Source organism: Stenella coeruleoalba (assembly GCF_951394435.1).
Source record: "Stenella coeruleoalba genome assembly, chromosome: 5".
Lineage (NCBI taxonomy): Eukaryota > Metazoa > Chordata > Mammalia > Artiodactyla > Delphinidae > Stenella > Stenella coeruleoalba.
In genome coordinates, this window is record NC_137150.1 from 74,719,777 (window position 1) to 74,743,356 (window position 23,580).

The 23,580-nt window shown below is 53.2% G+C and overlaps 1 protein-coding gene across 2 annotated transcripts in view; it reads left to right on the top strand.

Annotated features, from left to right (window-relative positions):
* The window catches only part of ITGB5 (integrin subunit beta 5), a 110,888-nt gene extending 87,624 nt beyond the window's left edge, over positions 1-23,264 (top strand). Inside the window, exons 11-15 of one of the 2 annotated variants that reach the window (XM_079922976.1) lie at positions 13,652-13,874; positions 17,723-17,826; positions 20,027-20,146; positions 21,487-21,624; positions 22,423-23,264. In XM_079922976.1, coding sequence (XP_079779102.1) covers positions 13,652-13,874; positions 17,723-17,826; positions 20,027-20,146; positions 21,487-21,624; positions 22,423-22,598 — 761 coding nt within the window. In that variant the 3' untranslated portion in view covers positions 22,599-23,264. Of the gene's footprint in view, positions 1-13,651; positions 13,875-17,722; positions 17,827-20,026; positions 20,147-21,486; positions 21,654-22,422 lie in introns of both variants that reach the window. The other variant, XM_079922975.1, reaches the window with a different exon arrangement.
* The last annotated feature ends 316 nt before the right edge of the window (positions 23,265-23,580 follow it).

The window sequence follows — 23,580 nt, forward strand, 5'->3', positions numbered from 1 at the left end:
AGGGTGTGGAGTAAGTGTTTTGAGCTGTCCTCCTCCTCCCTCCCTTCCTGGAGGAAGATTTTCTTCCACAAAGATAAGCATCAGAGACATTCATGGCATCAGAAGAGGCTGGTTTCAGAAGTTCTCAATAGGCATCTATCTAGTGGTCAGGAATTCTCTAAGAATTCCATCTGCATCCAGATATTGCTCAAGTTCATTTGAAAGGCAACAAGGTACTGAAATTTAGGGCTTAGTCACATAACAAAACAATGCACCTTTCAGACTGGCTGCATGAACCAGGTGAGCTGGGCTGCTCCGCTCTGGAGTCATCCAGCCTCTTGCAGCCTGAGGTTGGAGAAAGCTCTTTGGAAAAACTGTAGTGTAGTAAGTGTGTGACCTTGGTGCAGCTGCAGATACTGGTCTGTCACTGAGGTCATTTTATTTTAGGTAGAGTGCTGCATTCATCTCATTCAAGAGCTCACTGAGCATTCCTCATGTGCCAGGTTTTGTACTGGGTACCAGGGGTACAGAGTTGGAGTTGCTCACAGTATTGAATTAATTTCTAAATGTTTGCTGTCCCTAGAATTTTCCACTCCTCAGAAACTTTCTTCGATTGAGGAATGAGCATATGAACCACTTACTTCCACCATCCAGACTTGTGTGAGATCTTGAAAGATAAGAAGCGTGTTGGCAAGCCATTTTGAGAACCTGCCTTGTTGCACGCGCTGAGCTCAGCTCTGGGCATGGAGTTTCCTTACTGCCCTTGCTCACTGCTCAGATCCTGATTCCAGAAACATCTTAAGCAACAATTTACCAGTGACTGTGAAAAATGGAGTAATCTGAGCATTGGCTTTCACCTCACCGCCCTTTTCTGTCTGTTTAGAAAGGGAAGTGTGCAGACAGGGGAGCTTGGGATGAGGACTCTGCTCATGCCTTTGAACTTCAGGCCTGATCCAAGGTCATGGAGTTTGGCTTGTGAAGGAAATAATGAAACTTTAAAAAAAAAAAAAAAGGAAAATCCTAGGAAAACCATGAGAAATGCCGAAGATGAGATGTTAGTCCTGTATAGAATTGGCTGGCATTCACTTTTTGATACTGTAGAATAACACGTTAGAAAATTTTCCATTCTTAGTTAAATTGAAAATGATGGGAGACCTCTGGTGACTGAAATGGTTATTCGTACGGCTCCTCTGTTTCTGTTTCTTGGGTGTTGAGCTGTCACTTAGAGTTTGGTCTTGATTTTGGAAACTGTGACATAACTGGTTATAGGACTCTGCTGCTCAGTGCTTTGGGTGGGGTGGGGTGGGATTGGATGGAGCCCTGTTTTCCTTTGGGGTAAGTGTTCCTGACTGTCAGAACGCTGACCTAAGGACTCCACCCAGATCCAAACGCTCGCTGGTGTCTGGAAGTTGCTCTGAGTGAGTTCAGTCTGCCAGAAGTTTTGCATCTTCTTGTTAATGAAAGGAACTGGGGTGACATGCATCACAGCCAATCTACTGACACTGTGTTGTGGTGAAGGAAAGCACAGTGTTTATTGCAGGTGCCGAGCAAGGAGAATGGGCGTCTCATGCTCAAAAGACCCTAACTCCCTAAGGGCTTTCAGGGAAGAGTTTCTAAAGGCAGTGTTAGGGGTGAGGGTTGCAGAGTGCCTAATCAGCTTATGGGCATTCTTCTCATTGGCTTGTGGTGAGGTAACAGGGTGATATTTTGGGAAATCTCAGTTATCAGTTTTCTGCCTCCAACTGGTCTGGGGTCTATGGTGTGGGGACTATGTGCTGGTGCTCAGCATGCAGTCAACTTCCTCTACCTGGGGAGGGGTTTAGTTTCTGCAAAACAACTCAAGGATATGGCTCAGGATGTCATCTATAGCCCTTGAGGAGGAGCTAAGGGTCCTTGACTTTGTTTTATGGCTAAACTATTATTTTGTCTTGCTTGACCGCTTTCCTTTGTTCCTGCATTTTTTCACTTCTCTGATTAAATTTGCTCTTTGGAACTTGGGAAGCCTTGGGAGGTTAAAGCTTTTCTACAAACAAAGAGTTGGAGGACACAGGGCAGGGGGAAGGTCTGTCCCTGGAAGATCACACAGGGTCCTGCTCGGTCTCACTCTCTCCTGGACACCTTCCTGAGCCCTGCCTGTTGCCCTCAGCCCACAACCATCACCCCCAAAAGCCTTCATCAGATGGCCCACCGTCCTTAAGCTACAGGAATATACTTCCCAGGTTGGTATGTTATTTGACATCACATCATTGGCCTTTAGGCAAACATTGTAATAATAATGATAATAATCATAATAAATAGAATCTATTTTAACACACTCTTTTAGTATATTGAGAGGTTTTTCCTTGGAAACACACTGAGGCTAATTTGTTAGTATTTTGTGCTCTTCACGAGCAAGCACAAAATAGTGGGATCATTTGCATCTTCTGCCTTTTCTACCACCACCAGTCGCACACAGTGGGTCAACTGTCTGTTACCTGCACTGACTGTTTACATTGTGGGAAACTGAGGCCCAGAACCTGGACTTAAAGCACCTTGAGATTCTTGATGATAGATTCAGACGAGGAGAACCTTGTAGGTAAATAGTTACCTCGTCACTACCGAATTTTACACATTTGGATTAGCTCGAGACCCTTCCCAAGTCTCTTTAATACCAGCTCAGCCCTTCCTGCCGTCACTGAAGCATCTAGCCCGCATTTTCCAAGTCTTACCTCATAAGTGCTCTTTTATTCTGGTCAAAAATTTTAGGAAACTTTTAGTCTCTGCTTTGCTAAGTGAGTTTCTCTGGGTTACATAAGGATAGATCAGACATAGCAGACCAGGCCGAAGGACACACGCAGAGCAAGAGGCCAGCCGAAGTACCCGTCCCTTCGTGACTATTATTTGATGAGAGGCACAGAGTGTTCCTTAGTAGTCAGTGGGTGTCTGGCTGTTGGGATTGATTAGGCTGGACCCACTTTCCTTACATGAGCCTTCGTTAGCCTCTTCTAATGTATAAAACACTCTTGGCTCTTGGCATGCATGATCTCATTTGGTGGTTGTTCCTCTACCAGGAGACTGAGGTGACTGTTACTGATCAGCCGTGTGTGGTGGAGGCTGTGGCTGAGAAGACTGGCATGTTGGCCGTGCTCCCCGCTGGTGGTTGGCCCGAAGCCTTGGCCTAGGAAAAGCTCACCTACCCTAACCCTCAGGGGATGCTCTTCTCTGGGCGGCTGCTTCCTGCCATCTCCTGGCTTGGCTGGGCTCCTGGCAGCCAGGCTTCAGCGTGGCCTACTCATGTGACATTCCAGACCAGCTGTGTCCATTGAGAGTGCTGCTGCAGGCTCTGAACAGTGGCCAACCGAGGGTGGAATATGGCAACTGGTAAACAACCCGAGAGTTTTCCAGGTTGAAAATAGTAACCCTCTCATCCTGTTGCAGTGACCAGGGGAAAGGGGAGTGAGTTCATGTCTCCCCAGATGCTGTTGGCATTTCCCCAGAAGGGCCTGCCAGCATTCTTAGGGTCCTATGAGGACTATGGTTCATCACACTCCTTTGAAACTGGAAAGGTGAGTTCATTAAGGAACTCAGGCTTTTCCATCTTCCCTCCGTTGCCTTAATCTCCCTGTGATGGATAGAGTTGGGCCAGATACCAAGTCCTTCCCTGGGTGCCCTCGTGTGGAATGCAGTAGTGATTAGAGGGACGTGGCAGCTGGGCATCGAGAAACCAGGTGCTAAGACCAGAAAGGCAAAGATATTCTTTGACAGAGCTCTGTTGCCTTCAACAGTGGAGTCTTGGCTTTCTAGCCAGAGCTATCATCTCAGAGTATTCTTGAGGTTTGGGGAAGCTTAGCTTAAAGCAGCATCACCTCATGTGCTTAGTAGTGGTCATATTTTGCTGATCAGACACAGAATGCAACGTGCAGTTCAGCAGATGAAGGCAAAGGGTAAGGGGCTTCTCAGGGCATCACCTATCGGGAAGCACCTTCAGTTAAGCTTGTCAGGCCTGGTTCATTGACACTGAGCCAAGGACAGGGGAGCAACGAGCCCTGAGACTGAGGATGCATCATTGTTCACATCTCTGAAGAGCGTTTTGCTGGAGAAATCTGAACAACGTGCAAGAACATGATCGGGTGCAAAGCCTGTGACTTCTGTTCAACCATGACCGCGGTTGCCACAGGAAAGAGAATTCCTAGTCTTGATTTCTCGTGTCATCCTCAGGTCTCTGGGTTCCTTGGGCATTTGTTAAGAATTTGAAATATCTCAAGAATCACATTTAAGTTTATAAGCATCAATAATACTTCATTCCTTTTCTAATTTCCAGCATCGGGTATCTTCCCCAGGACTTCAGGCTTGTCCTGATGTCATTCAGAGCCTCCACCAGTCAACACGTTCTTAGCATCTACCGTGTGCCCGACACCATGCTAGGCATTAGGCAAACAAAAATAAAACACCGTCTTTGATTTTGTTTGGGTTTGCAAGCCAATGAGATAAGGCAAATGCGTAAACAAATATATCCGTGTGATAAGTGATTGTATATCTATACTCTCCCTGTTAACCAAGTCTTCTGGTCAGGTTTAGAACATGCCAGGACTCCAGTCTTAAAAAAAAAAAAAAAAGAAAAAGAAAAGGAACAGAGAAAGAGAAACCCTTACCCCCCCCGCCGCCCCCCTGCAAGCTCCTCTTTCCTCCATATTCACAGCCATATTCCTCAAAACATTTGTCTACACCCACTGACTTCATGTATCACCTCCCAGGCAGCCTTCAGCACAGTCCAATTTGGATTCAGGCCCATGTTTCCACCAAAACAGGTCTTCCAGGTCCTGAATAGCTGTGTCCTGCTGCATCTTAGGCTTGTTCGGCTCTCATCTTACTTGACTGTTGAGTGACAGCTGATGTTGTTGGCCACGCCCACCTGGAAGAGCTCTCTCCCCACTGTCAGTCAAAACCGTAGGCTCTTTTGTGGGATCCTTCTCCTCTGGCAGTCCATTCAGTGCTGAGATTGTCCAAGGCACAGCTTAGACGTCTTCTCCCTCAGAGTCTCTCTCAGGAATCTCATTGTGCCCACACCTTCAGTTACCCTTGTGTTGCTCTCAGGCTCCCTTTAGCTCCACTTGGATGTCTTGAATGAACCTCGGTCTCAGGATGTCTCAGACTGATTTCATGATCTTCCTCTCAGCTGTCGTCCTCTCCTGATTTTCCTTGTCTCCACCTTTCATCCAGCTGTACGAGCCAGAAACCCAGGAATTATCCTTTTTCCTACCTTCTCCTCAACTCCTGCGTTCCATCTGCCAGCCTTGGGGATGGATCTGTTGCACATTTTTAAGCTATAAAACACCCTAGGTCACCTTGAACATTTATCCTATGTGTTGTTTTAATTTTTATCACTGAGTCATGCCTGGATTATACTGGAGAGGCAGTACGCATAGTGGTTAGGAATATGGGCTCCAAACAAATGTAGTTCAAATCCCAGCTCTGACACCTGCCTGCTGTGTGACTTTGGATAAATTACTTGGCTGCTCTGTGCCTCATTTTCCATATTTGCAAAAACGAGGGTAATAATCGTACCACCACGTAGGGCGATTGGGACTACTAATGAGAAAATCCAAGTAAAGTGCTTAGAACAATGCCTGTCCTGTTGTAAGTGCTCCATCAAGTTTCTCTATTAAGAGATTTTAATGACTTGATTTCTCAGTGAAATTAGAAATTTCTTGAAACCATACATTTCTTTATTGCACATGTACAACGAATTCCCCCAATCCCATTAGGGAGACAAACCACCGTCCCTCTTTTATTGATGAAGAAAGCGGACTGCTGTCCAGAGCCAGCAAGTAGCCAGGTGAGGCTGCACGGTAGCTCCCGTCCAGAAGACGCGTCCCCAGCCGAGGGCTTCCAAGTAGTGACGAGGGTGAGACCGAGCTGGTCTGAGGAGACTCTGTGAGAGCTGCCTTCCGGGGTTGGTGATGAGCGAGGAGAGCTGTGCTGTCTTTGAGAGGAGCAGCCCTTAGTTGGCAAGTTCTCTCGTCAGTAACTCATCCTTGGCAAGAACAGGCTGTGTTTACAGGCTCGGGAAGCCTGTGGTGAGAAGGACACAACCTTTCGAGAGTGACTTCTCTCTCGACCCTGGAGGTTTATTTAGTTTCTGCTGAGGTGCCCAGAGTCAGGCTAAGATCCCTCATGAGGGAACTGGGTAGAAGTCCTGTGCATTTCCAGAATCTCTGTTCTCTCCTTTTTCTGGCACCAAAGCCAGTGCATGGAAGGGAACACTGAGACAGTGGGAGGGGCGCGTTCCCACGGGGACCAGACCCGGGGACACTGAGAACACCCGGCCCGTGATGTAACCCTCACTTGCTCGTCAGCCAGGTACCAGAAAGAACGCCTCTTAGGAGGGATTTCCCCTTCCCAGTCCAAAGCCCCAACACAGAGGCCGGGCGCTCTGGAAGCGTTGTGTGTGCGTTTGGCCACAGGTCAGCCCGCCCTTGGCTGTGGTTCCCCATGGAGCTTGTGTGAGTGCCCAGGACGTCTACGTTCACAGGCTCTCGGGGAGCAGCTCCCAACCCCAACCTGATGCTAAGGAGGGCGGGGCCGTGGGCCTCCTGGCTTAGCAGCGTCTTGGGACCCCTGACACAGACACCGGCGGCTGGAGGCACAGAAAGCTCTGGTTGGTCTTCCTGCCCTTTTTAAGACGGCTGTTAGAGAGTTCCAGGAGCGGGGCCAGGCTGTCACCCAGAGGTGTCCACGTCGCAGACAAGACCTGGCTTCCGAGGCAGGGAACTCACCCAAATGAGCAGAGGCTTTCCAGCCCACAGCGATTCCTTTTCTTTTTTCTCTTAACCACTTCCTGTTTACCCGCTGCCTGTCCTGAGAAGAGGGGAGAGAGGAGGGGAGGACGATGGGCAGACAGAGGGCTGTGGGAGGACGGATGCTGGGGCTGTGGGAGGAGGGATGCTGGGGCTGTGGGAGGAGGAGGATGCTGGGGCTGTGGGAGGAGGAGGATGCTGGGGCTGTGGGAGGAGGATGCTGGGGCTGTGGGAGGAGGGGTGCTGGGGCTGCGGGAGGAGGATGCTGGGGCTGTGGGAGGAGGGGTGCCCGTGGGGGAGCTTGGGGGAGGCAGAAACTGAGAGTACCTACTTGTGTGAGAGAGGGATGCAGATAGTGGGATAGGGAGAGGGAGAGACAGGAGCAAGGGAGGTGCCGTTCCTGTCTGGGGGGCTGGGGAGCTGAGCGCAGCCCTGCCCTCCTCAGCCCTCTGCCAGCCTGAAAGGCCTCCTGGAGGCCGAAGGGAGGGGGCGGAAGCTGATCAGCAAGGGACGTGCAGTGCATTCCTGAGCTGGATGGAAACTATTTTTGGACCAGCTGTGGAGAGACATTTGTACCCTGAGGGTCTGACGTCTCTGTGGTCATGACCCTTGCTCCTGACCGGGCCAGGATGGGGAGAAGACACCCACTTCTTGTTTCTGCCTCATCCCAGGCAGGCTCCTTCCTTCCTCCAGCCCCAGGGCCCTCACGCAGGTCCTCTGAGGTCACCCTAGGGCTGCCTTGGGCCTTTGCAGGCCGGAGTCCAGCTTGGGGCCGAGGGCCACATGGGCCGTGCCTCAGACATCTAGCTGTCCCGTTCCTGCTGAGGGCTGGAGTGCCCCCCGGCAGGGCCTCCGGTGCTGCTGGGTGTCGGCCTCCGTGCAAGGCTCTGGGGCCAAGGAGCAGCTTCACCAGGCCCTGGGTGTTCTCGCTTTGGGCTGGGCGTGGATTACGTAACCTTATGGGAGCTTTTAACCCTGGAAGGCTTGTTTTTTGTTTTTTTTAATTCGGCTGAGCTGCTCCGCTTGCAGCATCTTAGTTCCCTGACCAGGGACTGAACCCAGGCCCCAGCAGTGCAGGTGCTGAGTCCTAACACCTGGACTGCCAGGGAACTCCCTAATTCTGGAAGTCTTTGATTCAAGCTCGCAGAAATGATTCCCTCTCCCATTCTCTGAGATTATCTACTCCAAGCTTCCGCTCCCCACACACTCCCATTATAACAGCGACAATGATGAAGCTAGCTAGCATTAACTGAGCACTTATTATATGCCAAACACTAAGCGCTTTATACAGGTTATGTGATTGAACCCATACAACAACCCTACGAGTGGGGACACCTTTAATAAGGCCCCATTTTAAAGTGAAGGAGCCGAGATGCAGCGGGGTTAAACATCATTTACTGCTGGTAAATAGATTCAGGAGGCCAACCCCGGGCTCTCGTGATTTCAGAAGCCACATGTTAACCACCACACTCTACTGCCTCATTTTCCAAATGTTTCGTTGTATCCCTGCTGTTAGCCACCACCCATGTTCCATGGTAAACAGGCTCCCCTTCATCCTCCACCTCATGAAAGAACGCCCACGCCTCCTTTTCCTGAGGACGAGGGGCGCTGGCCGCCTCCCACCCCTGTCAGCCCGCCCCTCGTTCCTGCAGATCCTTGCCTTCTACCCCCTTGATCTTCCCCCCGTTTAGAGGTTGTGCCCTCCCACTGCATGATCCCCGACTTCTCAGCCCTCTCTCCAGGTCACGCCTGCACGGCCCTGTGACCGCGGTCCAGTACGACAGCCTCCGAGCTCCTTGCTGAGCTGCAGGGGCGCAGGGGCGGTCCGGTCCTGTGCTGGCTGCCGTGGGTAGGGGCCTGATTTGCATTAACACCAGTATTTCTGATGACACTCCCACGAGGAAGGCATTGCCCTCATTGACAGATGAGGAAATGATCGTCAGGTTTAGGGACTTGCCCAAGGTGACACTTGAACGTGGTTCCAGCACAGCCGCCAGCCTTTCACGCAGCTGACTGGGGTTAGCCTGAGCTCCTCCGGCCACAGTCCTCACCCCGCAGCTACTCGCTCTCTCATTCTCTTTTTCTCTCTCTCTCGCCCCCCCACCCCACTAACCTCTTTCTGCTATGATCTCTTTGGGGTTTGTTCTTCCCTCGATCCCTCCACTTCCACCAAAATGTTCTCTCTTCTGTATCTTTCTCTTTGATCAGAAGGATGCTCGAATATCCCCTCTTCAAAATCCCCACCCCTTTCTCCGCCATCTCTTCCTTTCCCTGCACAGCCCGATTCCTTGTGGGAGTTGCCGCGCTCGCTGTGGCCACCTCCTCACCTCTCTGCCACTGGATCCTGCCCTCGCCGCCCCACCGCCCTGTAGGATTTGCCCTTCTTGACCTCTACAGAGCACTGGCGCTGGGGCTTCCTCACGTGCCCCCTCCCTCCTCTCTGGCAGCTCCTTCCCCGCCTGCTTCAGGGGCGTCCCTGCCTCTGAATAGCCAGTATTCTACTTGATCGGCTGGGGGTGGGGTGGGGGGGGCTGCGTCTTGGCCCATGGCCCACACAAGCACCGTTTTGCTGATGGAAAGCTGCTGAATTCTGTAGAGCTGAAATTCTGTATAAATAGACACATTGACAACTTCCTGTCCATTTAGCTATCAGTCATTCGAACAAAGGTACTAATAATAGCTTGCACATGTAGCAATTCACAGCTTACAAAGTGCTTTCACATGCCCTTCAGTATCCCTGTCTCTGTGTAATGAAAATATTTCTGTGTCCGCGCGGTATTAGACAGGCGTCATGAAGTTCAGCGCCCTTTGCCAGGGTGCCGGGGAAGCGTTATAAACGAGCTTTGTTTTTTTTTTTTTTTTTTATGAGCTTTGTTTTGATGCAGGGTCCTTGCTCCCGCCCTCTGGGTGCTGTTAGCCAGGATCATGTTCCCATTCCCCCTCCAGTTCTCCTGGTGATTGATGGGTTATTGAGCCTGGGGACGGGACCGAATGACCCTTGTCATTTTAATAACATGTTCCTACTAGGGCATTAGGAGAGGCCAAGGGCTGACCAGAGGATGTGGAAATCTCTGTACGTGCAGGTTGAGGGAAAGGCAGGTTGAGGCCCGAGTGCAGGGTCCGAGACCTTTGGATTAGGATAAATTGTGACCAGATTTACGAAGTTTATGACACTCTGTATGGGTCACGCTTTCTCAGGGAGACTTGGAAACTTTAAACCGACGTGGCAAGCGGTTGCACCTTGTGGGCCGTCTCCCACCAGTCGGTAGAACCTCCTTGGAGGACAGTGTTGAGGAGGATTCTGAGGCCAAGCCCGGGCTCCAAGGCAGAGAATCCCCTGCTTAGACGGCACGGTCTGCGTGGGAGTGAAGGAGGACGAGGCATGCGTCACCTCTCTGCCATAGCTGCTTTCCATTGTCTTTGAGAGGCGGTGAACCACCTGACAGACAAACTGGGGCCATCACGGGAGTCCCCGAGGACAGCACTCCAGTGGCTTCAGCCGTTTCACCGAGCGTGGCTTCTCTCCTAGTTTGACTTGCTGGGACCTTGCGTTGGACTTGGCAAATGTTTGAGGCCAAAACGCCACGTGGATAAGGACTTTCCGAGGTCCCCCGGCCCTCAGCGGCTCCCACCTGCTTGCCCACCCTCCTCCTGTGGGCCGGGGCGCTTCGTGCTCTCACTCACAGGTTCTTTGCACAGCATTTCTTTCTCGCCACGTCCATGCCTCTCACGTGCTGTAGGAGGCTTTCAGGAACGGCTTAGGTCTCTGGCAGTGAGTCCCGTCCCTCTCCATGGAGCCGTGGTGACCTTGGATGAGTTGCCAGCTCGCACTCTCTCCTGCCCTTGACTCCTAGCTCTGTAATTGCACCCCAGATCTAGGGGCACCCTCAACTGCTTTGACTGTGGACTGGGTTTTGGAGCTCTCAGGTCTTCATGATGTCAGATGTACCCAAGGCAGCTGGGTTTACTTGCCAGTTAACCGTCATGGTGGGAAGTACAGAGCAGCTGGCACCTTTGCCATCTTCTCAGTGAGCAGCAGATCTTTTCACATTAGATGCCCAGTCACCATGGGGAGCAAGTTCTCCCTTCAACACATACACACACCCATACTTCACCCCAGACGAAATAATATACTACCTCCTCACCAAACCTTCGACACTTTGGAATGTCGTGCTAGGTTTTTATTTGGTTCATTTTATATTGCTGCCAAAAACAGAGAAGGAAGGGAAACAACACTCACCATGTCAAACAAAGCAGTCTCTCTGGCCTGAGTAGTGTCTTTGCTGTTTGTAAATACAGCACCAGCCGTGCCTCTTACTTCCTCTATTTTTGCTTGACGGGATGGCATGATGTACAAGCCACTGGAGAGACCAGAGCTGTATTAAAAACCACTCCTCAAGTGCACTGATAACTGCAACTCACTTTGAAATGCATTTAAAAAAATATGGATGGATGGATGGATGGAGGGATGGAGGGATGTGTGATGAAGCAGCCGGCTGCGTACTGATGGTGGAACGGGGGTGGTGAGTGGATGGAGGTTCTCTTACAGTCCTTTCAACTTGCCTGCAGGTTTGGAATTGTCATAATAAAATGTTGGGGGGAAAATCACCCTGACGGTGAACCATTTTAATTTAAAACAGCCTCTTGACCAATGTGGTCCTGAGGCCGAGAGTTAGGGAGTTGTGCAGATTGGATCCATTTCATTTGGGAAGACTTCCCGTGGGGCGTGGTTTCCTGCTTGCCAGGGCTGTTCGGGGATCGGTGCAGAGGAAGGGTGTGCAGGCCTCCCTCCCTCGGGTGAGTTGTGCTCTCTGCTGCCCTTTCCCTCCCATGCCCCTACCCGCCCCCCCCCACCGTATAACCCATGAGCAGGGGTGCAGCTCTCTCCTGTGGCCCACACATCACACGCCAGCTTCCAGGCAGTTAAATTGTACTCCACAGCCTCCTCCTTGGTGGGGTCTGGCTTTCCTCACCTCTCCCAGAGGGCTGCCATGTGCCTCGGCGCTGGCTGTGAAGTGGGAGGGTGCTCTCGCCCAGCAAAGTATCTGCTGGGGCTCTGTATCCCCTGAGCTGCAGAGAGGCTGCCCCACATGCACGGGAGGGAGGGGAGGTCTGGCGGCTCCAGATGGCCTCCCTGCCTCCTGCAGATTCTAGGCTCAACAGGCAGACAGGTTGGGGAGGGGGACAGGAAGGAAGTGGGGTGAAGAGGCTCTCTGGAGTTAGGTCCTGACGTGAATTGTGGGTCGCACTCATTGGTTGTCTTAGAAGGTGCTGAGGTCCAACTACAAGGATAACTGACTCAGGAGCGGGAATAAAATGCAAGGCGCCCCTGTCTGATGCCATCCCCTGCCTGCCTGGTCTCCTGCTAGTATGTCAGTGGGTTCTCAGTAAATACAAATTCTTGGTGCTATTAATATTAGCCTTAGCAAAATGGCATGAGAAAGGACAATATGCTGCAGTGATAGTATAAGGAAGATTTTAAAAAATTAAGTGCTATCTGTAGCACCGCTTTCTGCCTCTGTTAGCAAAACATAGAGACTCCACTAACTGTCAGGCTCCTGGCCCCCTTGGAGGCTGGTGCTGTCCGTGCTTCTCGCTGTCCAGCGTGCACACGCGCGTGCCTGGTGCGCACACTTACTCAGTCCTCTGAGCCCAGCAGCTCCCCTGCCCTTGATGCCTGCAGAACCGGGAGGGGATGCCCAGCTCCTCCTCCCTTGCAGGCTGTGGAAAGGGTTCCTCCTGCAAGCGGGGAGCGGGGGCCCTTCAGCTGGTTCTCATCTTGATTAGGGCCTGCTCTGTCCTCTTCTCCTGAGAGGCCACGGATCCTGGAGTTCAGACCGTAGGCCCTGGAGCCCCACTCCCCGGTTTGGGTCCCGGCTCTGCAGCCGCTAGCTGTCTGGCCGTCAGCGAGCTGCTTCCTCCTTCTGTGTGTCAGTTTCATCACTTGTGCGCGTGGGATGGTTGGAAGAATTCATCGAGTTCGTGCTGTAAAGCCTGACAGCGCGTAGCGAGTTCGGTGTTAGCCGCTGCCGTCCCCCGTACCTGCTCGTGAGTCATCCGGCTCTGGCCTGCGGCTCCAAGGCCAGAGCAAGAATCAGTGTCTCACTGAGACTGCGGGGCAACAACTCTGTTGGTTTCCTTCGTGGCTGTGTTAGGGTACCACAAATTTAGCGACTGAAAACAACTCAGATGTGTTCTCTTTTCTGGAGGTTAGAGTCTGAAATCGTTTTCTCTGGCTGAAGTCGAGGTGGCAGCAGGGCCGCCCGCACTCCTCGCCCTGAGGGTCTGGGCGAGGACACTTCCCTCGCCTTTTCCCCTTTTCCGTCTTGCAGGACTGCGTTCCTTGCATTCCGGCCTCCTCGAGGTCTCCTCCTCCATCTTCAAAGGTGGCAGCGCAGCATCTTGCTTCTCCTGTCCGTTGCCACCTCCTTCTGTAGTCAGATCTCCCCGTGCCCCATATGGACCCTTGTGGGGACCTAGGGCCCCCCTGGATAATCCGGGAGAATCTCCCCCATCTTAAAATCCTTCACTTAATCACACTGCAGAGTCTCCTTTGCCATACGAGGTCACATTCACAGGTTCTGGGGCCATTAATCACATAACACGGGAGACAGGAAGAAGCTCTCTGGTGTCCTGGGCCTGTGGCACGACTTGGCCAAGTTCTGGACCGACTTGGAACAGCACTCAGCCCAGCCGGGCCATACGCACTGCCCGGGCGCCCTGCTGTCACCCCGTGTCAGCACCAGGCCGTCTTTGTCTGCCCAGACGGCCTGCGAGGGCACAGTCGGCGTCTCATTCTGTTGGATCCCCAGTGTGCGGCACACGGCAGGCGCTGGGCGGTTGGTTGTGTGTCCGTGTAAGCAGGCAGGCGCTGATGTGCCGTGTGTGTACTTTAGGCCATGGCGACTGTCACTGCGGAGAATGCAAATGCCACGCAGGTTACATCGGGGACAACTGTAACTGCTCGACAGACATCAGTACGTGCCAGGCCAGGGATGGCCAGATCTGCAGTGACCGCGGGCACTGTGTCTGTGGGCAGTGCCAGTGCACGGAGCCAGGGGCCTTTGGGGAGACGTGTGAGAAGTGCCCGACCTGCCTGGATGCTTGCAGCACCAAGAGGTAAAGCGCCGCCCCCTACACAGCCCTCCACCCCCCCCCGCCCCGCCCAACCCCAACGTCTCCCCCAGACCAGGCCTGCCATCCGGCCAGTCAGCCCTCAGGGCTGGCCAGCCTCTCACCCCCCATCCCCTGCATCTTCCCCACACAGACTTGCTGGGGATCGAAACTCTTACTAACATTAACTAGAATAGGGTCTTTGAAACACTGGTTGCATGGGGATTTTGTAAAAAAAAAAAACGAAATCAAAACAACAGCAACAAAAACTGTTACTCTGTTCCTAAACAAGTTTAGAAGTTATAGGATTACTGAGTTAAATGAAATTAAACTGATTTTAGTACCAAAATAGCATCTTCTTGAGCCTTTAGTGTGTCACTGAGTATTTTAAAAGGACATTCAGCATGCATCTTTCTTCCAAAAGAATTTGGCCTCCTGCCCCATTAACATCTCCCAAACAATGTTTCACAGGCCCCCCCCCCCCCCATATGGGAAATGCTGCTTTAAACAAAACATCATCAGAAGGTAAACTGGACAGGGGGGCACCCGACCTAGATAAGGCAAGCCAGGAACAAGCGACAGTGGCTCTGGCATTTTCCGCTCCATTTGTACAGATGATGGAGTGGGTCTCTGCGCTGCTGCTGAACGCAGATTGTCCAGGCGCGGGTTCCAGGCCTCCACCGACCCAGCCACGGGGTTACATTCCCCTGTTGACCTCCCCACGGCTCTGCCCTTCACACTCTGCCAGAGTGCGAATGAGACGGAATTAAATCAGGGAGTTATGCCAGCGGGAAAGCAAGAGTGACGGTTTCTCTTGAATTTTGCTAGAGAAACAGCTGCGCCATCAGCGTCCGTGTCCTAAGGGGCCAGGAGGGAGGGCACAGATAATCAGGAACAAATAATAATACAGACGTTGTTTCTCTTTGGCTGGGAAACGCAACCGTGCAGTTTTTTTTTTGGCAGATTTCCCTTCCAAACCCCTGGCTCGGGCTCCTAATGAGATGAGTTCATGCTCCCTGAGCAGCGTGGCTGCCGGTCAGTCTGCACTCAGAAACGTTCTGGGTGGCAGAACCCCTGGTTGGATGTTTGCCACAAATAATCCAGGCGTGGGTAATTGAAAGCTGGCCGCAGATGCAGAGACAAGATAGACAGGGCCAGATTTTATTCTGTGTAATTAGAGGGAAGCCAGGCAGAGTAAGCGAGAAGAAACACAGATCTACCTTAGACCTGCTGAGAGCAGGGAAACAACAGAAATCCAAATAGAAACATCCCAGGGGAAGGAGGAGGTTAGGATCCTGGATCTGGAGCCCAAATAGCTGTGGCTATCTGAGCCTGGAATCGTGGCCATTATCAACATTGAATGCCTGAGGGAGGTGCCCTGCCCCCAGCTCTCCCACCAGCAGAACCCTGTTGAGTATGGGCTCCCAGACCTTGGGGCATATGAGGTTGATGGGGGTTGGTGCCAAGCTAGGACAATACACATGGAACCAATAAAGGCAGATCAAGCCTGTTTCTTTCCTTCTTCCGGAGCAGCAGGGCAATATAGGGTTGGCTTAGGTCAGTTAAAAGGCCTCTTGGGAAGACCACCTTCGCTTTAAATGTTTAAAGCATTCATTGCCAAGAAGACGTAGACTTGGTGATGTGTTATCCATTAAGCAATATCAAAGGAGCAAGGAGAGCAAAGAGATGCCGTAGGGGAACCTCACTCATCCTTCCTTGTCTCCGGGCCACACTGACACAGTCTCTTTCACAGCCTAGTTGTCACTTTTTTTTTTTTTTAAACAAAGTACCTTTGATAGTGCCTTACTTCAGGCTGTTTTTCTACTTGCTGCTTTGCTGAGAGCCAACAGGTTTTGAATGCCTATGTCCTTTTTTTTCTGGGGTTTCAGAGCAGTCAATCTCCACTTTCTAGAACTAACCAAACACGCTCTTCACCTTGGGCGAGTTCCTATTCAGTTTCAGCCGATTGCAATTAACAGTCTCGCTGAGCAAAGTCTGTCTCAGCAACTTGTTTGTTTCAAGGCCAGACATTTTAATACGTGACTACAGTAGATCACAAGATTCAATCCAGTATGCGGAGCACACAGGTTAAACTCATCTGTCCACGTGGATGATTAGGGAATGTTCCCTGGCAGCGGCCCTGTGGTTTCATAACAACAGGGCATGCAGATGGAGGGCTCAGTGAATCCTAGCGGAGACCGGAAGCAGCCGCCTTTCTTTGCAGTGTGTTAATCCACGGGTGGAGGAGGGGCAGTGGCGTCAGCGTGAATGACTGGCGCTGGAGCCACGCCTTCCTGGCGCCCAGCCAAGTCTCAGTTGCCTGCCCGCTGGGGCTCTGGCCTCCGGAGAGGTGCAAACATTACCTACTTGTTTAACTTCAGAATGTTTCCATGAAGTCATTACCAGGAGAGTGGGATTCTGTGGCCAATCCGAGGATAGGTGGATTCTTAAGCATATTAGGACCCTGGTAAGAAAGTCTTCCCTGCTTTCCCTCCACAGTCTACTCACTCGCCCATTCCTCCTCGATGTTCAGACAGTGGAGTAAGGACTCAGGGAGAAACTTGACAGAGAGGCAGGTGCCTGGGTGCTGGAACCTGCTGTCACTGATTCCTCACTTCCCTCACCTGTAAAATAGGGCGACTTAATGAAACGCTCCCAGCTCCCTTCAGGCCACAGTTTCTGCCCTGGAAACGTAGTGACTGGTCTCTCCATCCCACGGAACTTTTAAATGATACTAATAAAGGCAATGCATTGTGATGGTACAACCCTCCATATTTTTGCCAGGGAGATTTCCAGACACGCAGCCCCTTTGGTCCCCACAGGCCTGTGGGGTAGGTTGGGCTGCTGTCCCCCCATGTGGCTGAGGCTCCCCTGCCCTCGGGTGCCAGGGCACAGCGGCAGGGAGGCAGTGGCCCCCCCCAGCACACTTGGCTCTGGAGTCCTCACCCCATTTCCTGGGAAACCTCTCCTTTGGGGTCTCTCACCATCCTTGCCGGCCACCGAGCACCATCACTTCAGAAAGTTCCTGCACGTTCCCCATCAGCTGGCTGTTTTGTTCCAACCCACTTCTCCCTGGAGTTGAGTTCTCAGCATCTCATCTATGCTCCCCCATCCCCCAGTCCCCCATAGAGGTCAGAGACCCTCTCTCCCCTCCACAACAAGCTTTACGGACCCTTAGAGCTTAGCTCCCCTGCCAGGTGGGCTCTGTGTGGGAGCAGGAAGGGGGCAAGGGCCTGAGAGTCTCCAGGACGGTGGTTCTCAGCCCTCACCTTTACTCAGAATCCCCAAGAGCCCAGGTCCAGCCCCAGAGGTTCGGATTCCATGGGTGTGGTTGGGCCCAGGCAGTGGTGTTTTGTCTTGAAAGCCCACCCAGAGAGTTTAATGTGCTGAGAGCCCTGCCTGGGTGATGGTCTCCTGGTGGGGATCCTGGGAATTGGGGCCATGGGAGGGTGAGGACCCCTCTTCGAGGCCAGGAACACTTCTTTATCTTCAGAAACTTCTTCTTTGGGGCAGGCTCCTCAGTGAGGCACTGGGTGCACCGGAGTGCAGGTGGATTTGCCTCCTGGGGTCAGAATTGGAAAGGTTTCCAACCTGCAACTTGACATGTGTGCCAGACATGCTTCTAAACCCACATGTGTTCCTCCAAGAACCCTTGGGCTTCCCTGCATGATAGCAGCAAGAAGGACAGAGAAGAAATGTTCCTTGAGGCCAAACATCTGAACATGGGCGAAGTTAAAGCCTTCAGGGGCTTGCAGGAGGGCGGGGACCCTGCACCCTTGGGACATGCACTCAGTTACATGTGTGGAGTTACTACCCAGCATCTAACACCCACATTTCTTGCCTCTTTTCCAAAGAGACTGTGTTGAGTGCTTGCTGCTTCATTCAGGGAGCTCAGCTGACAACCAGACCTGCCAGAACCTGTGCAAGGATGAGGTAATCACACGGGTGGACACCATCGGTGAGTGTGGGGAGCGGCCCCGGGCAGCCGGCCCCTTCTGGATCTTGGCAGACGTGTAGAGACTTTCTCCCTCGTGGGGACGATCTTCAGGGCTGCCTGGCAGACAGGAGGGTAGTTTTAACCTTGACTTAGGAAGCAACCTCAGTGTCCTTTGGCTAGTCCTGGCTGGCTCCCCAAGAGGACTTGGAGTACCTGTGTTAGGTCATAGGTTCTGGGTTCTCCAGGGTGTAAGACCTTCCTGTTCTTAAGTTTCTGTCCCATCCCTGAAGCCTAGTCCCTTCCTACATCTTCTCCCAGGCTTCCTGAGAAGTTGGTATATTAGTTAGAATAAGTACTGTTAGCTGCTACAACAAACAAACCCCAAACCTCAATGACTTAACAAAATAAAAGTCAGTTTGTCACTCACTCGAAGTCCAGTGAAGATGTTCTTGGTTGACAAGGCCTCTCTGTGCTCCTTCAGGAGCCCAGGCACCCTCTAGATTGTGTTTCCACCCTCCCCCGGGTCCTCAGAATTCTCTCCATTGAATCTGCAAATGGGGAAAGATCATGGGGGAGGTTTACATGGGTGGGGCCTGGAAGTGGTGCACACGACATCCCCCCCACCCAGAGCTCAGTCATCCAGCCACGTTTACTGCAAGGATGGCGGGAAGTGTCGTGCAGCTGTGCCCAGGAAGCTGGGAAACCATGTTTGGTGACCAGCTAGCCAGTCTCTGTTTGGCCTCAGCCCAGCGCAGTTCTCGCGGTGCTCTGCCCGCGTTAGACCAGGCAGAGCTCACATTCTGTGCGAATGAACCCGGGGTGGAGTGCTACCCTGGCTCTTCCTCATTCCTACAGGTCTCCCCACTCCTTTTTCCTGCCTCCCTGATCTTGAGTGATGCTCTGGCCGAATCATGGCTCCTGAGGCTGCCGAGTCATGTATTCCGCCAACACATATTCATTGAGCACCTACTGTGTGCCAGGGCTGTACCACAGCAGGGAGCCCCTGCCCCTGCCTCCCCGAATCCGGCCTCTCATGCCCGTTTTCCTGCCCTGCTTCTGTCTTGTGACTTGAGGTCTGGCTCACAGCAAGTTCTGCCTGCAGACCTGGGGCCGTTGCCCCTTGACTGGGCACCCACAGAAAGATGGCGATGCCCCCCCCCGCCCACTGACTACTTACTCGCTCTGGAGCAAATGCAGCTGTTCACGCACAGCTGCCTCTCCCTCTGCCCCTTTGTCATGAACCAGTTGCTTCACAGAGAAGGTTTCTGTCGCGTTCACCAGTTATCCTTTTCCTTCCTTCCCCCAGGCTTTCTCATACCCATGCTCGCTCACACTCACCCAGACCAGGCTTAGGACTGGGGGCCGAGAGCAAAAGCCCAGGCCTCCGTGTCTGATAACCACTCAGAATTGTCTGGTTCTAGGTGGAGCAACAGGGTTACAACGGGCAGAGCTAGAAAGCATTTTGTGTCACAAAATTGCCCACAGTTGTCACTCAGGACCAGTGGGTCATTCCCTTACCACCCGCCTCTCTCTTGCTTCACACCCTTCCCGCTTCCTTTCCACCCTGGAAATCAGTCTAATCCTGTCCCAGGGGAGGCTGGGAATGCAGACAGTGCCTGAGGGGGCGGAGCTGGGGGGAGTGGGGTTGGCGATACCTTCCCCTCAGGTAACAGCCGCGTGGGGATGGCAGGTGCTGAGGCAGCTTGAGGAAGGGGGCTTCTCACTACGGGGAGCGAGGCCAGCGGTGCGCACCGTGGGTGGGAGGTGCAGTCTCTCGTCCACCCACCCTCCTTGCCGCGTGGGTCTTTTTGGTTTCTCATCTCAGGCAAGCGCCGCTGCCTCCTGGCCTCTGCAGCCGGCTCTCAGCCAGGTAGACTCAAGCCTGAACTCTCAGGCCTCCGCGGACAGCAGGATGGCCCTTTTCTTTACCCAATTCCGTTGCCCAGTCCCGCCCCAGCAGTAGTGCCCCCTCTCCTTTCACCCCAGTGAGCCTGCGGAGGCCTGCCTCGCATGGAAGGGAATTCGTGTCCCCGGCGCAGCCTAACTTAGCGCTGGGCCTGCGTTCTTGATGTGAGAAATTCATTTTTAAGGTCCAGCCTTCCCTTTAAGCCTCTCTGCGCCCCTTTTCTCCTTTGCGGGGTCCCAGCTCCTCACCCGTCCCTTAGCCGCTCTGCATCACTCAGAGACACACTCAGGACATTTCTGCTTGGTTTTCTTCCAGTGAAAGATGACCAGGAGGCTGTGCTTTGTTTCTACAAAACTGCCAAGGATTGTGTGATGATGTTCACGTACGCAGAGCTCCCCAGTGGGAAGTCCAACTTGACAGTCCTCAGGGAGCCAGGTGGGTGAGGGCCACTTCCGTGTGCTCCCCCTGAGGGCTCGGTTTCTGATGCATTACCCGTTCTCTCCTCACCATCCTTTCCAAACTCCAGAGAGAGGAGGGATACAGTCCCATATAAAGATCAAGATCTCAGGTCGCCTCTACCTGACTGCTAGAGTTTAGAAGAAAGATGGTTGTATATCTTGGGGACCCATCACGGGGCCGGAGCTTGGGGGGGGGCATGACTTGGGGGAATGGGAGTTATAGGAGGATAGTGCCCTGCCCTGGGGGAGTGTCTCATCTTGAAGGAGGGGACACGGGGGTGACAGTAAGCTCAGAACACACTTAGCCTACCTGGCTAATGGTGGTGCGAGCATGCAGGGCAGGTCTGGACCATCAAGGCTGGGCGTCAGGAAGCATCTGGGTACACACAGCCCTAGCCGGGCTGCCGCTTCCCGGAGTGGAGTCCTAGAAGGGCAGATGGAGCGCTGGGTTGACATTCCTGCAGGTGCCATGCCTCGCTCCCTGGGCCCCTGAGGACGGCACGCTCTCATCTAACAGGGGCAATTCTTCCCCACGCTCTGGGCCCGGGGACCAATGGCCCTTTTCCTTGGGGTAATGAGGGTTTCTAGTATGACCCCTTTCATTCTTCTCTGGTGGAGGTGGCCGGGGCAGAGATGGGTGGTGCAGAAAAAGATCTGCTCTGTTCCTTTCAAAACATTGCAAACTGTTTTTCCAAATGGGGCTAGACCACATAATGTGCCTTCCCTAGGCCAGAGGCAGAGGGAAGGATTGTGGTCCTAGCCCAGGATGCACGCCTGTAAGAATGAGGCTCTGTTTCCAAGCGCTGTCTTTGCGGTTCTTTGAAAATAAGCACATTTGCTCCAACGGCTCCACACTAAGGGCTTACAAGTGTTGGCTGGCCCCCAGCCCAGCCCTGTGGAAGCGGCTTCATGAAACCTCCTGCCGCCCAGTCTACTCCTGAAACTATTTACGTGAAAGCTGAGACCTGGTCCAGCGTCCTGCACGGGAGGTGGGGCCGGGCTGGGGCGTGGGTGCTTCGCGTTGGGGAGATGCAGCCGTACACACAGCGTGTGGGAGAAAGTGGAGCCGCCACCAAGGTTCTCCTAGACTTTGCCATTGACTTACTGTGTGGCCTTGGAACAGTGACCAGTTCTCTTTGAATCTTCCACTTTATGTGCATTGGAGAAACCTGCCTGCCACCCAGGTCTCTCAGAAGCAGTGTGGGGATCTCAGAGAATCCAGGGAAGGCCTCTGGGGAGAGCTGACGGGCCTAAGGGTGGGGGGTGGGGGCACGGTGATGGCGGTAGCTTTGCTCATCGTGCCCTGGTCCCCTCCAGAGTGTGGAACTGCCCCCAATGCCATGACCATCCTCCTGGCCGTGGTTGGCAGCATCATCCTGATTGGGCTTGCGCTCCTGGCCATCTGGAAGCTGCTTGTCACCATCCACGACCGGAGAGAGTTTGCGAAGTTCCAGAGTGAGCGATCCAGGGCCCGCTACGAAATGGTAAGCCAGGGGAAGTTGGAAGGAGAAAAAATGTCAAGCTTAGCAGTCCAGCTGAGGGCAAGCAGAGGCCCACTAACGTCTTTGGGATTCAGAACAAAGAAGCGAGGACTTTCCCGGTGGTGCAGCGGTTAAGACTCTGCGCTTCCACTGCAGGGGGCTTGGGTTCGATCCCTGGTCGGGGAACTAAGATCCCACACGCTGCGCAGTGCAGCCAAAAAATTAAAAAGAACAAAACAAAAAACACGAAGAGGCGAAACCTGAGAGGCAGCGTGTGCCCAGTTCTGGACGCCCTGCACGGAGCCCCGCAGCAGGCCCCGGTCGGGAGGCTCACCGGCGGAGGCGCTCGCCACAGCCTGAGCAGGGAGGCCGTGTCCAGCGGTCCAGGAGAGGGTCCCACGTGCTCACAGTCTATCGCAGTGTCCGTGTGTGTCTTACCTCCCCAAGCAGACTGCACGTTCCTGAAGGACTGAGCAAGTGGGAGCACCCCCTGAATCCCCAGTGAGTGTGTTAAACCTGCAAGGGACTTCAGAGACCATCTAACAGACACGGCCGCTCGTTTCAGAGATGGAGAGAGAAAGCTCAGGGAGGGGCGGGACCGTCCCAGGCCGGCTTAGAGGAGCCAGTCTTGAAGCAAAAGGCCGTTGCCTTCACCCGCGGGCGGGGCCCACTGCCTTCCTGGGTGACTGACCCTAGAAGGGCCTCCAACCCTGTGTGTGTGCGAATGAACGAATGAACTAACACACGTCCTCTTACCTCCCGTGTTCTCTAGGCTTCAAACCCTCTGTACAGAAAGCCCATCTCCACGCACACCGTGGATTTCACCTTCAACAAGTTCAACAAATCCTACAATGGCACAGTGGACTGATGGCTCCTTCCCCTCAGAGGGCTGGAGGGGCAAGCAGTCATGCCGGAGACGGACACGCTTTGGACAGCTGCTCGGCTTGAGCACGGTTCCCTGCACAGCCAAGCGCAGAGACCTTCCGGTGAGCCTGGGCGAGGAGCCCGCACAGGAAGGTGCCCGGCCGTACCCCCTGGCCACCCCTCCAAGCCCGGCGACAGCGCTCTAGGCTTCCCTCAGCACCTCCAGCTTGTCCCAATGAACTGCTGAGATGCAGGCTGTGTCTCCCTTCCGGGAGGGCTGGGCCTCCAGGCTGGCCGGATGAGAAGGCTCTCGGGAGTGTCAGAGTGAGTAGAACCCACACAGTCTGGCTTCACCCCTGTTGATCATCTTTAAATGAACTAAAGTGACCGTGCATCTCTGGTATAGTTCCGACTCCTGAGAATGACCTCCCTGGTGTCTCTGCCTTGCACATGGCTGTTGGTGATGGGATTACTGAGACGCCTGTTGAAGGCACGTAGTTTGCAGATGTCAACTTTCTTCCCCTGTCTGTGTGTGTTTAGTACTTTCGTAACAAAAAGGAAAGAGATTTTTTGGGATTGAAAGTAAAGATTAAAACCAAAAGATTTTGTGTTTGCCTGACGCTCTTTACGACGTGCACGTTCCTTTCTGAAGTGGATGGTGCCCCAGTGGGGATTGAAATGGCTGAGTACTCACTCAGGGGACGCCACCCAAGCCAGTCCAATACTCCGGGCCAGGGCTCATCACATGGGGCTCTGTGCGGTACCCAGGGGGTTAGCAGGGCTGGCCCTAGGTAAGCAGGTGTCTTTGGAGCCTCTGAGCTTTTACTTAAAGAAAAAGTTTAGGCTAGAAACCGTGAAGACCACCCCTCTGGCCGCCCTGCCCTGTTCCCAGGTGCTAAGGCTGGAAATAGATTGTGCAGATGAAGAAGGGTCAAGCTGTGGCTTCCACACACTGTCCCTTCTTGCATGATTATTGACAACAGTTTCCTTCCAGTGCCCTCCCCAGCCGAAGTCCTGTGCCCCAAAGCACAAAACCCATTTCAGCTGTCCTTCCCCGCAGGGCCCT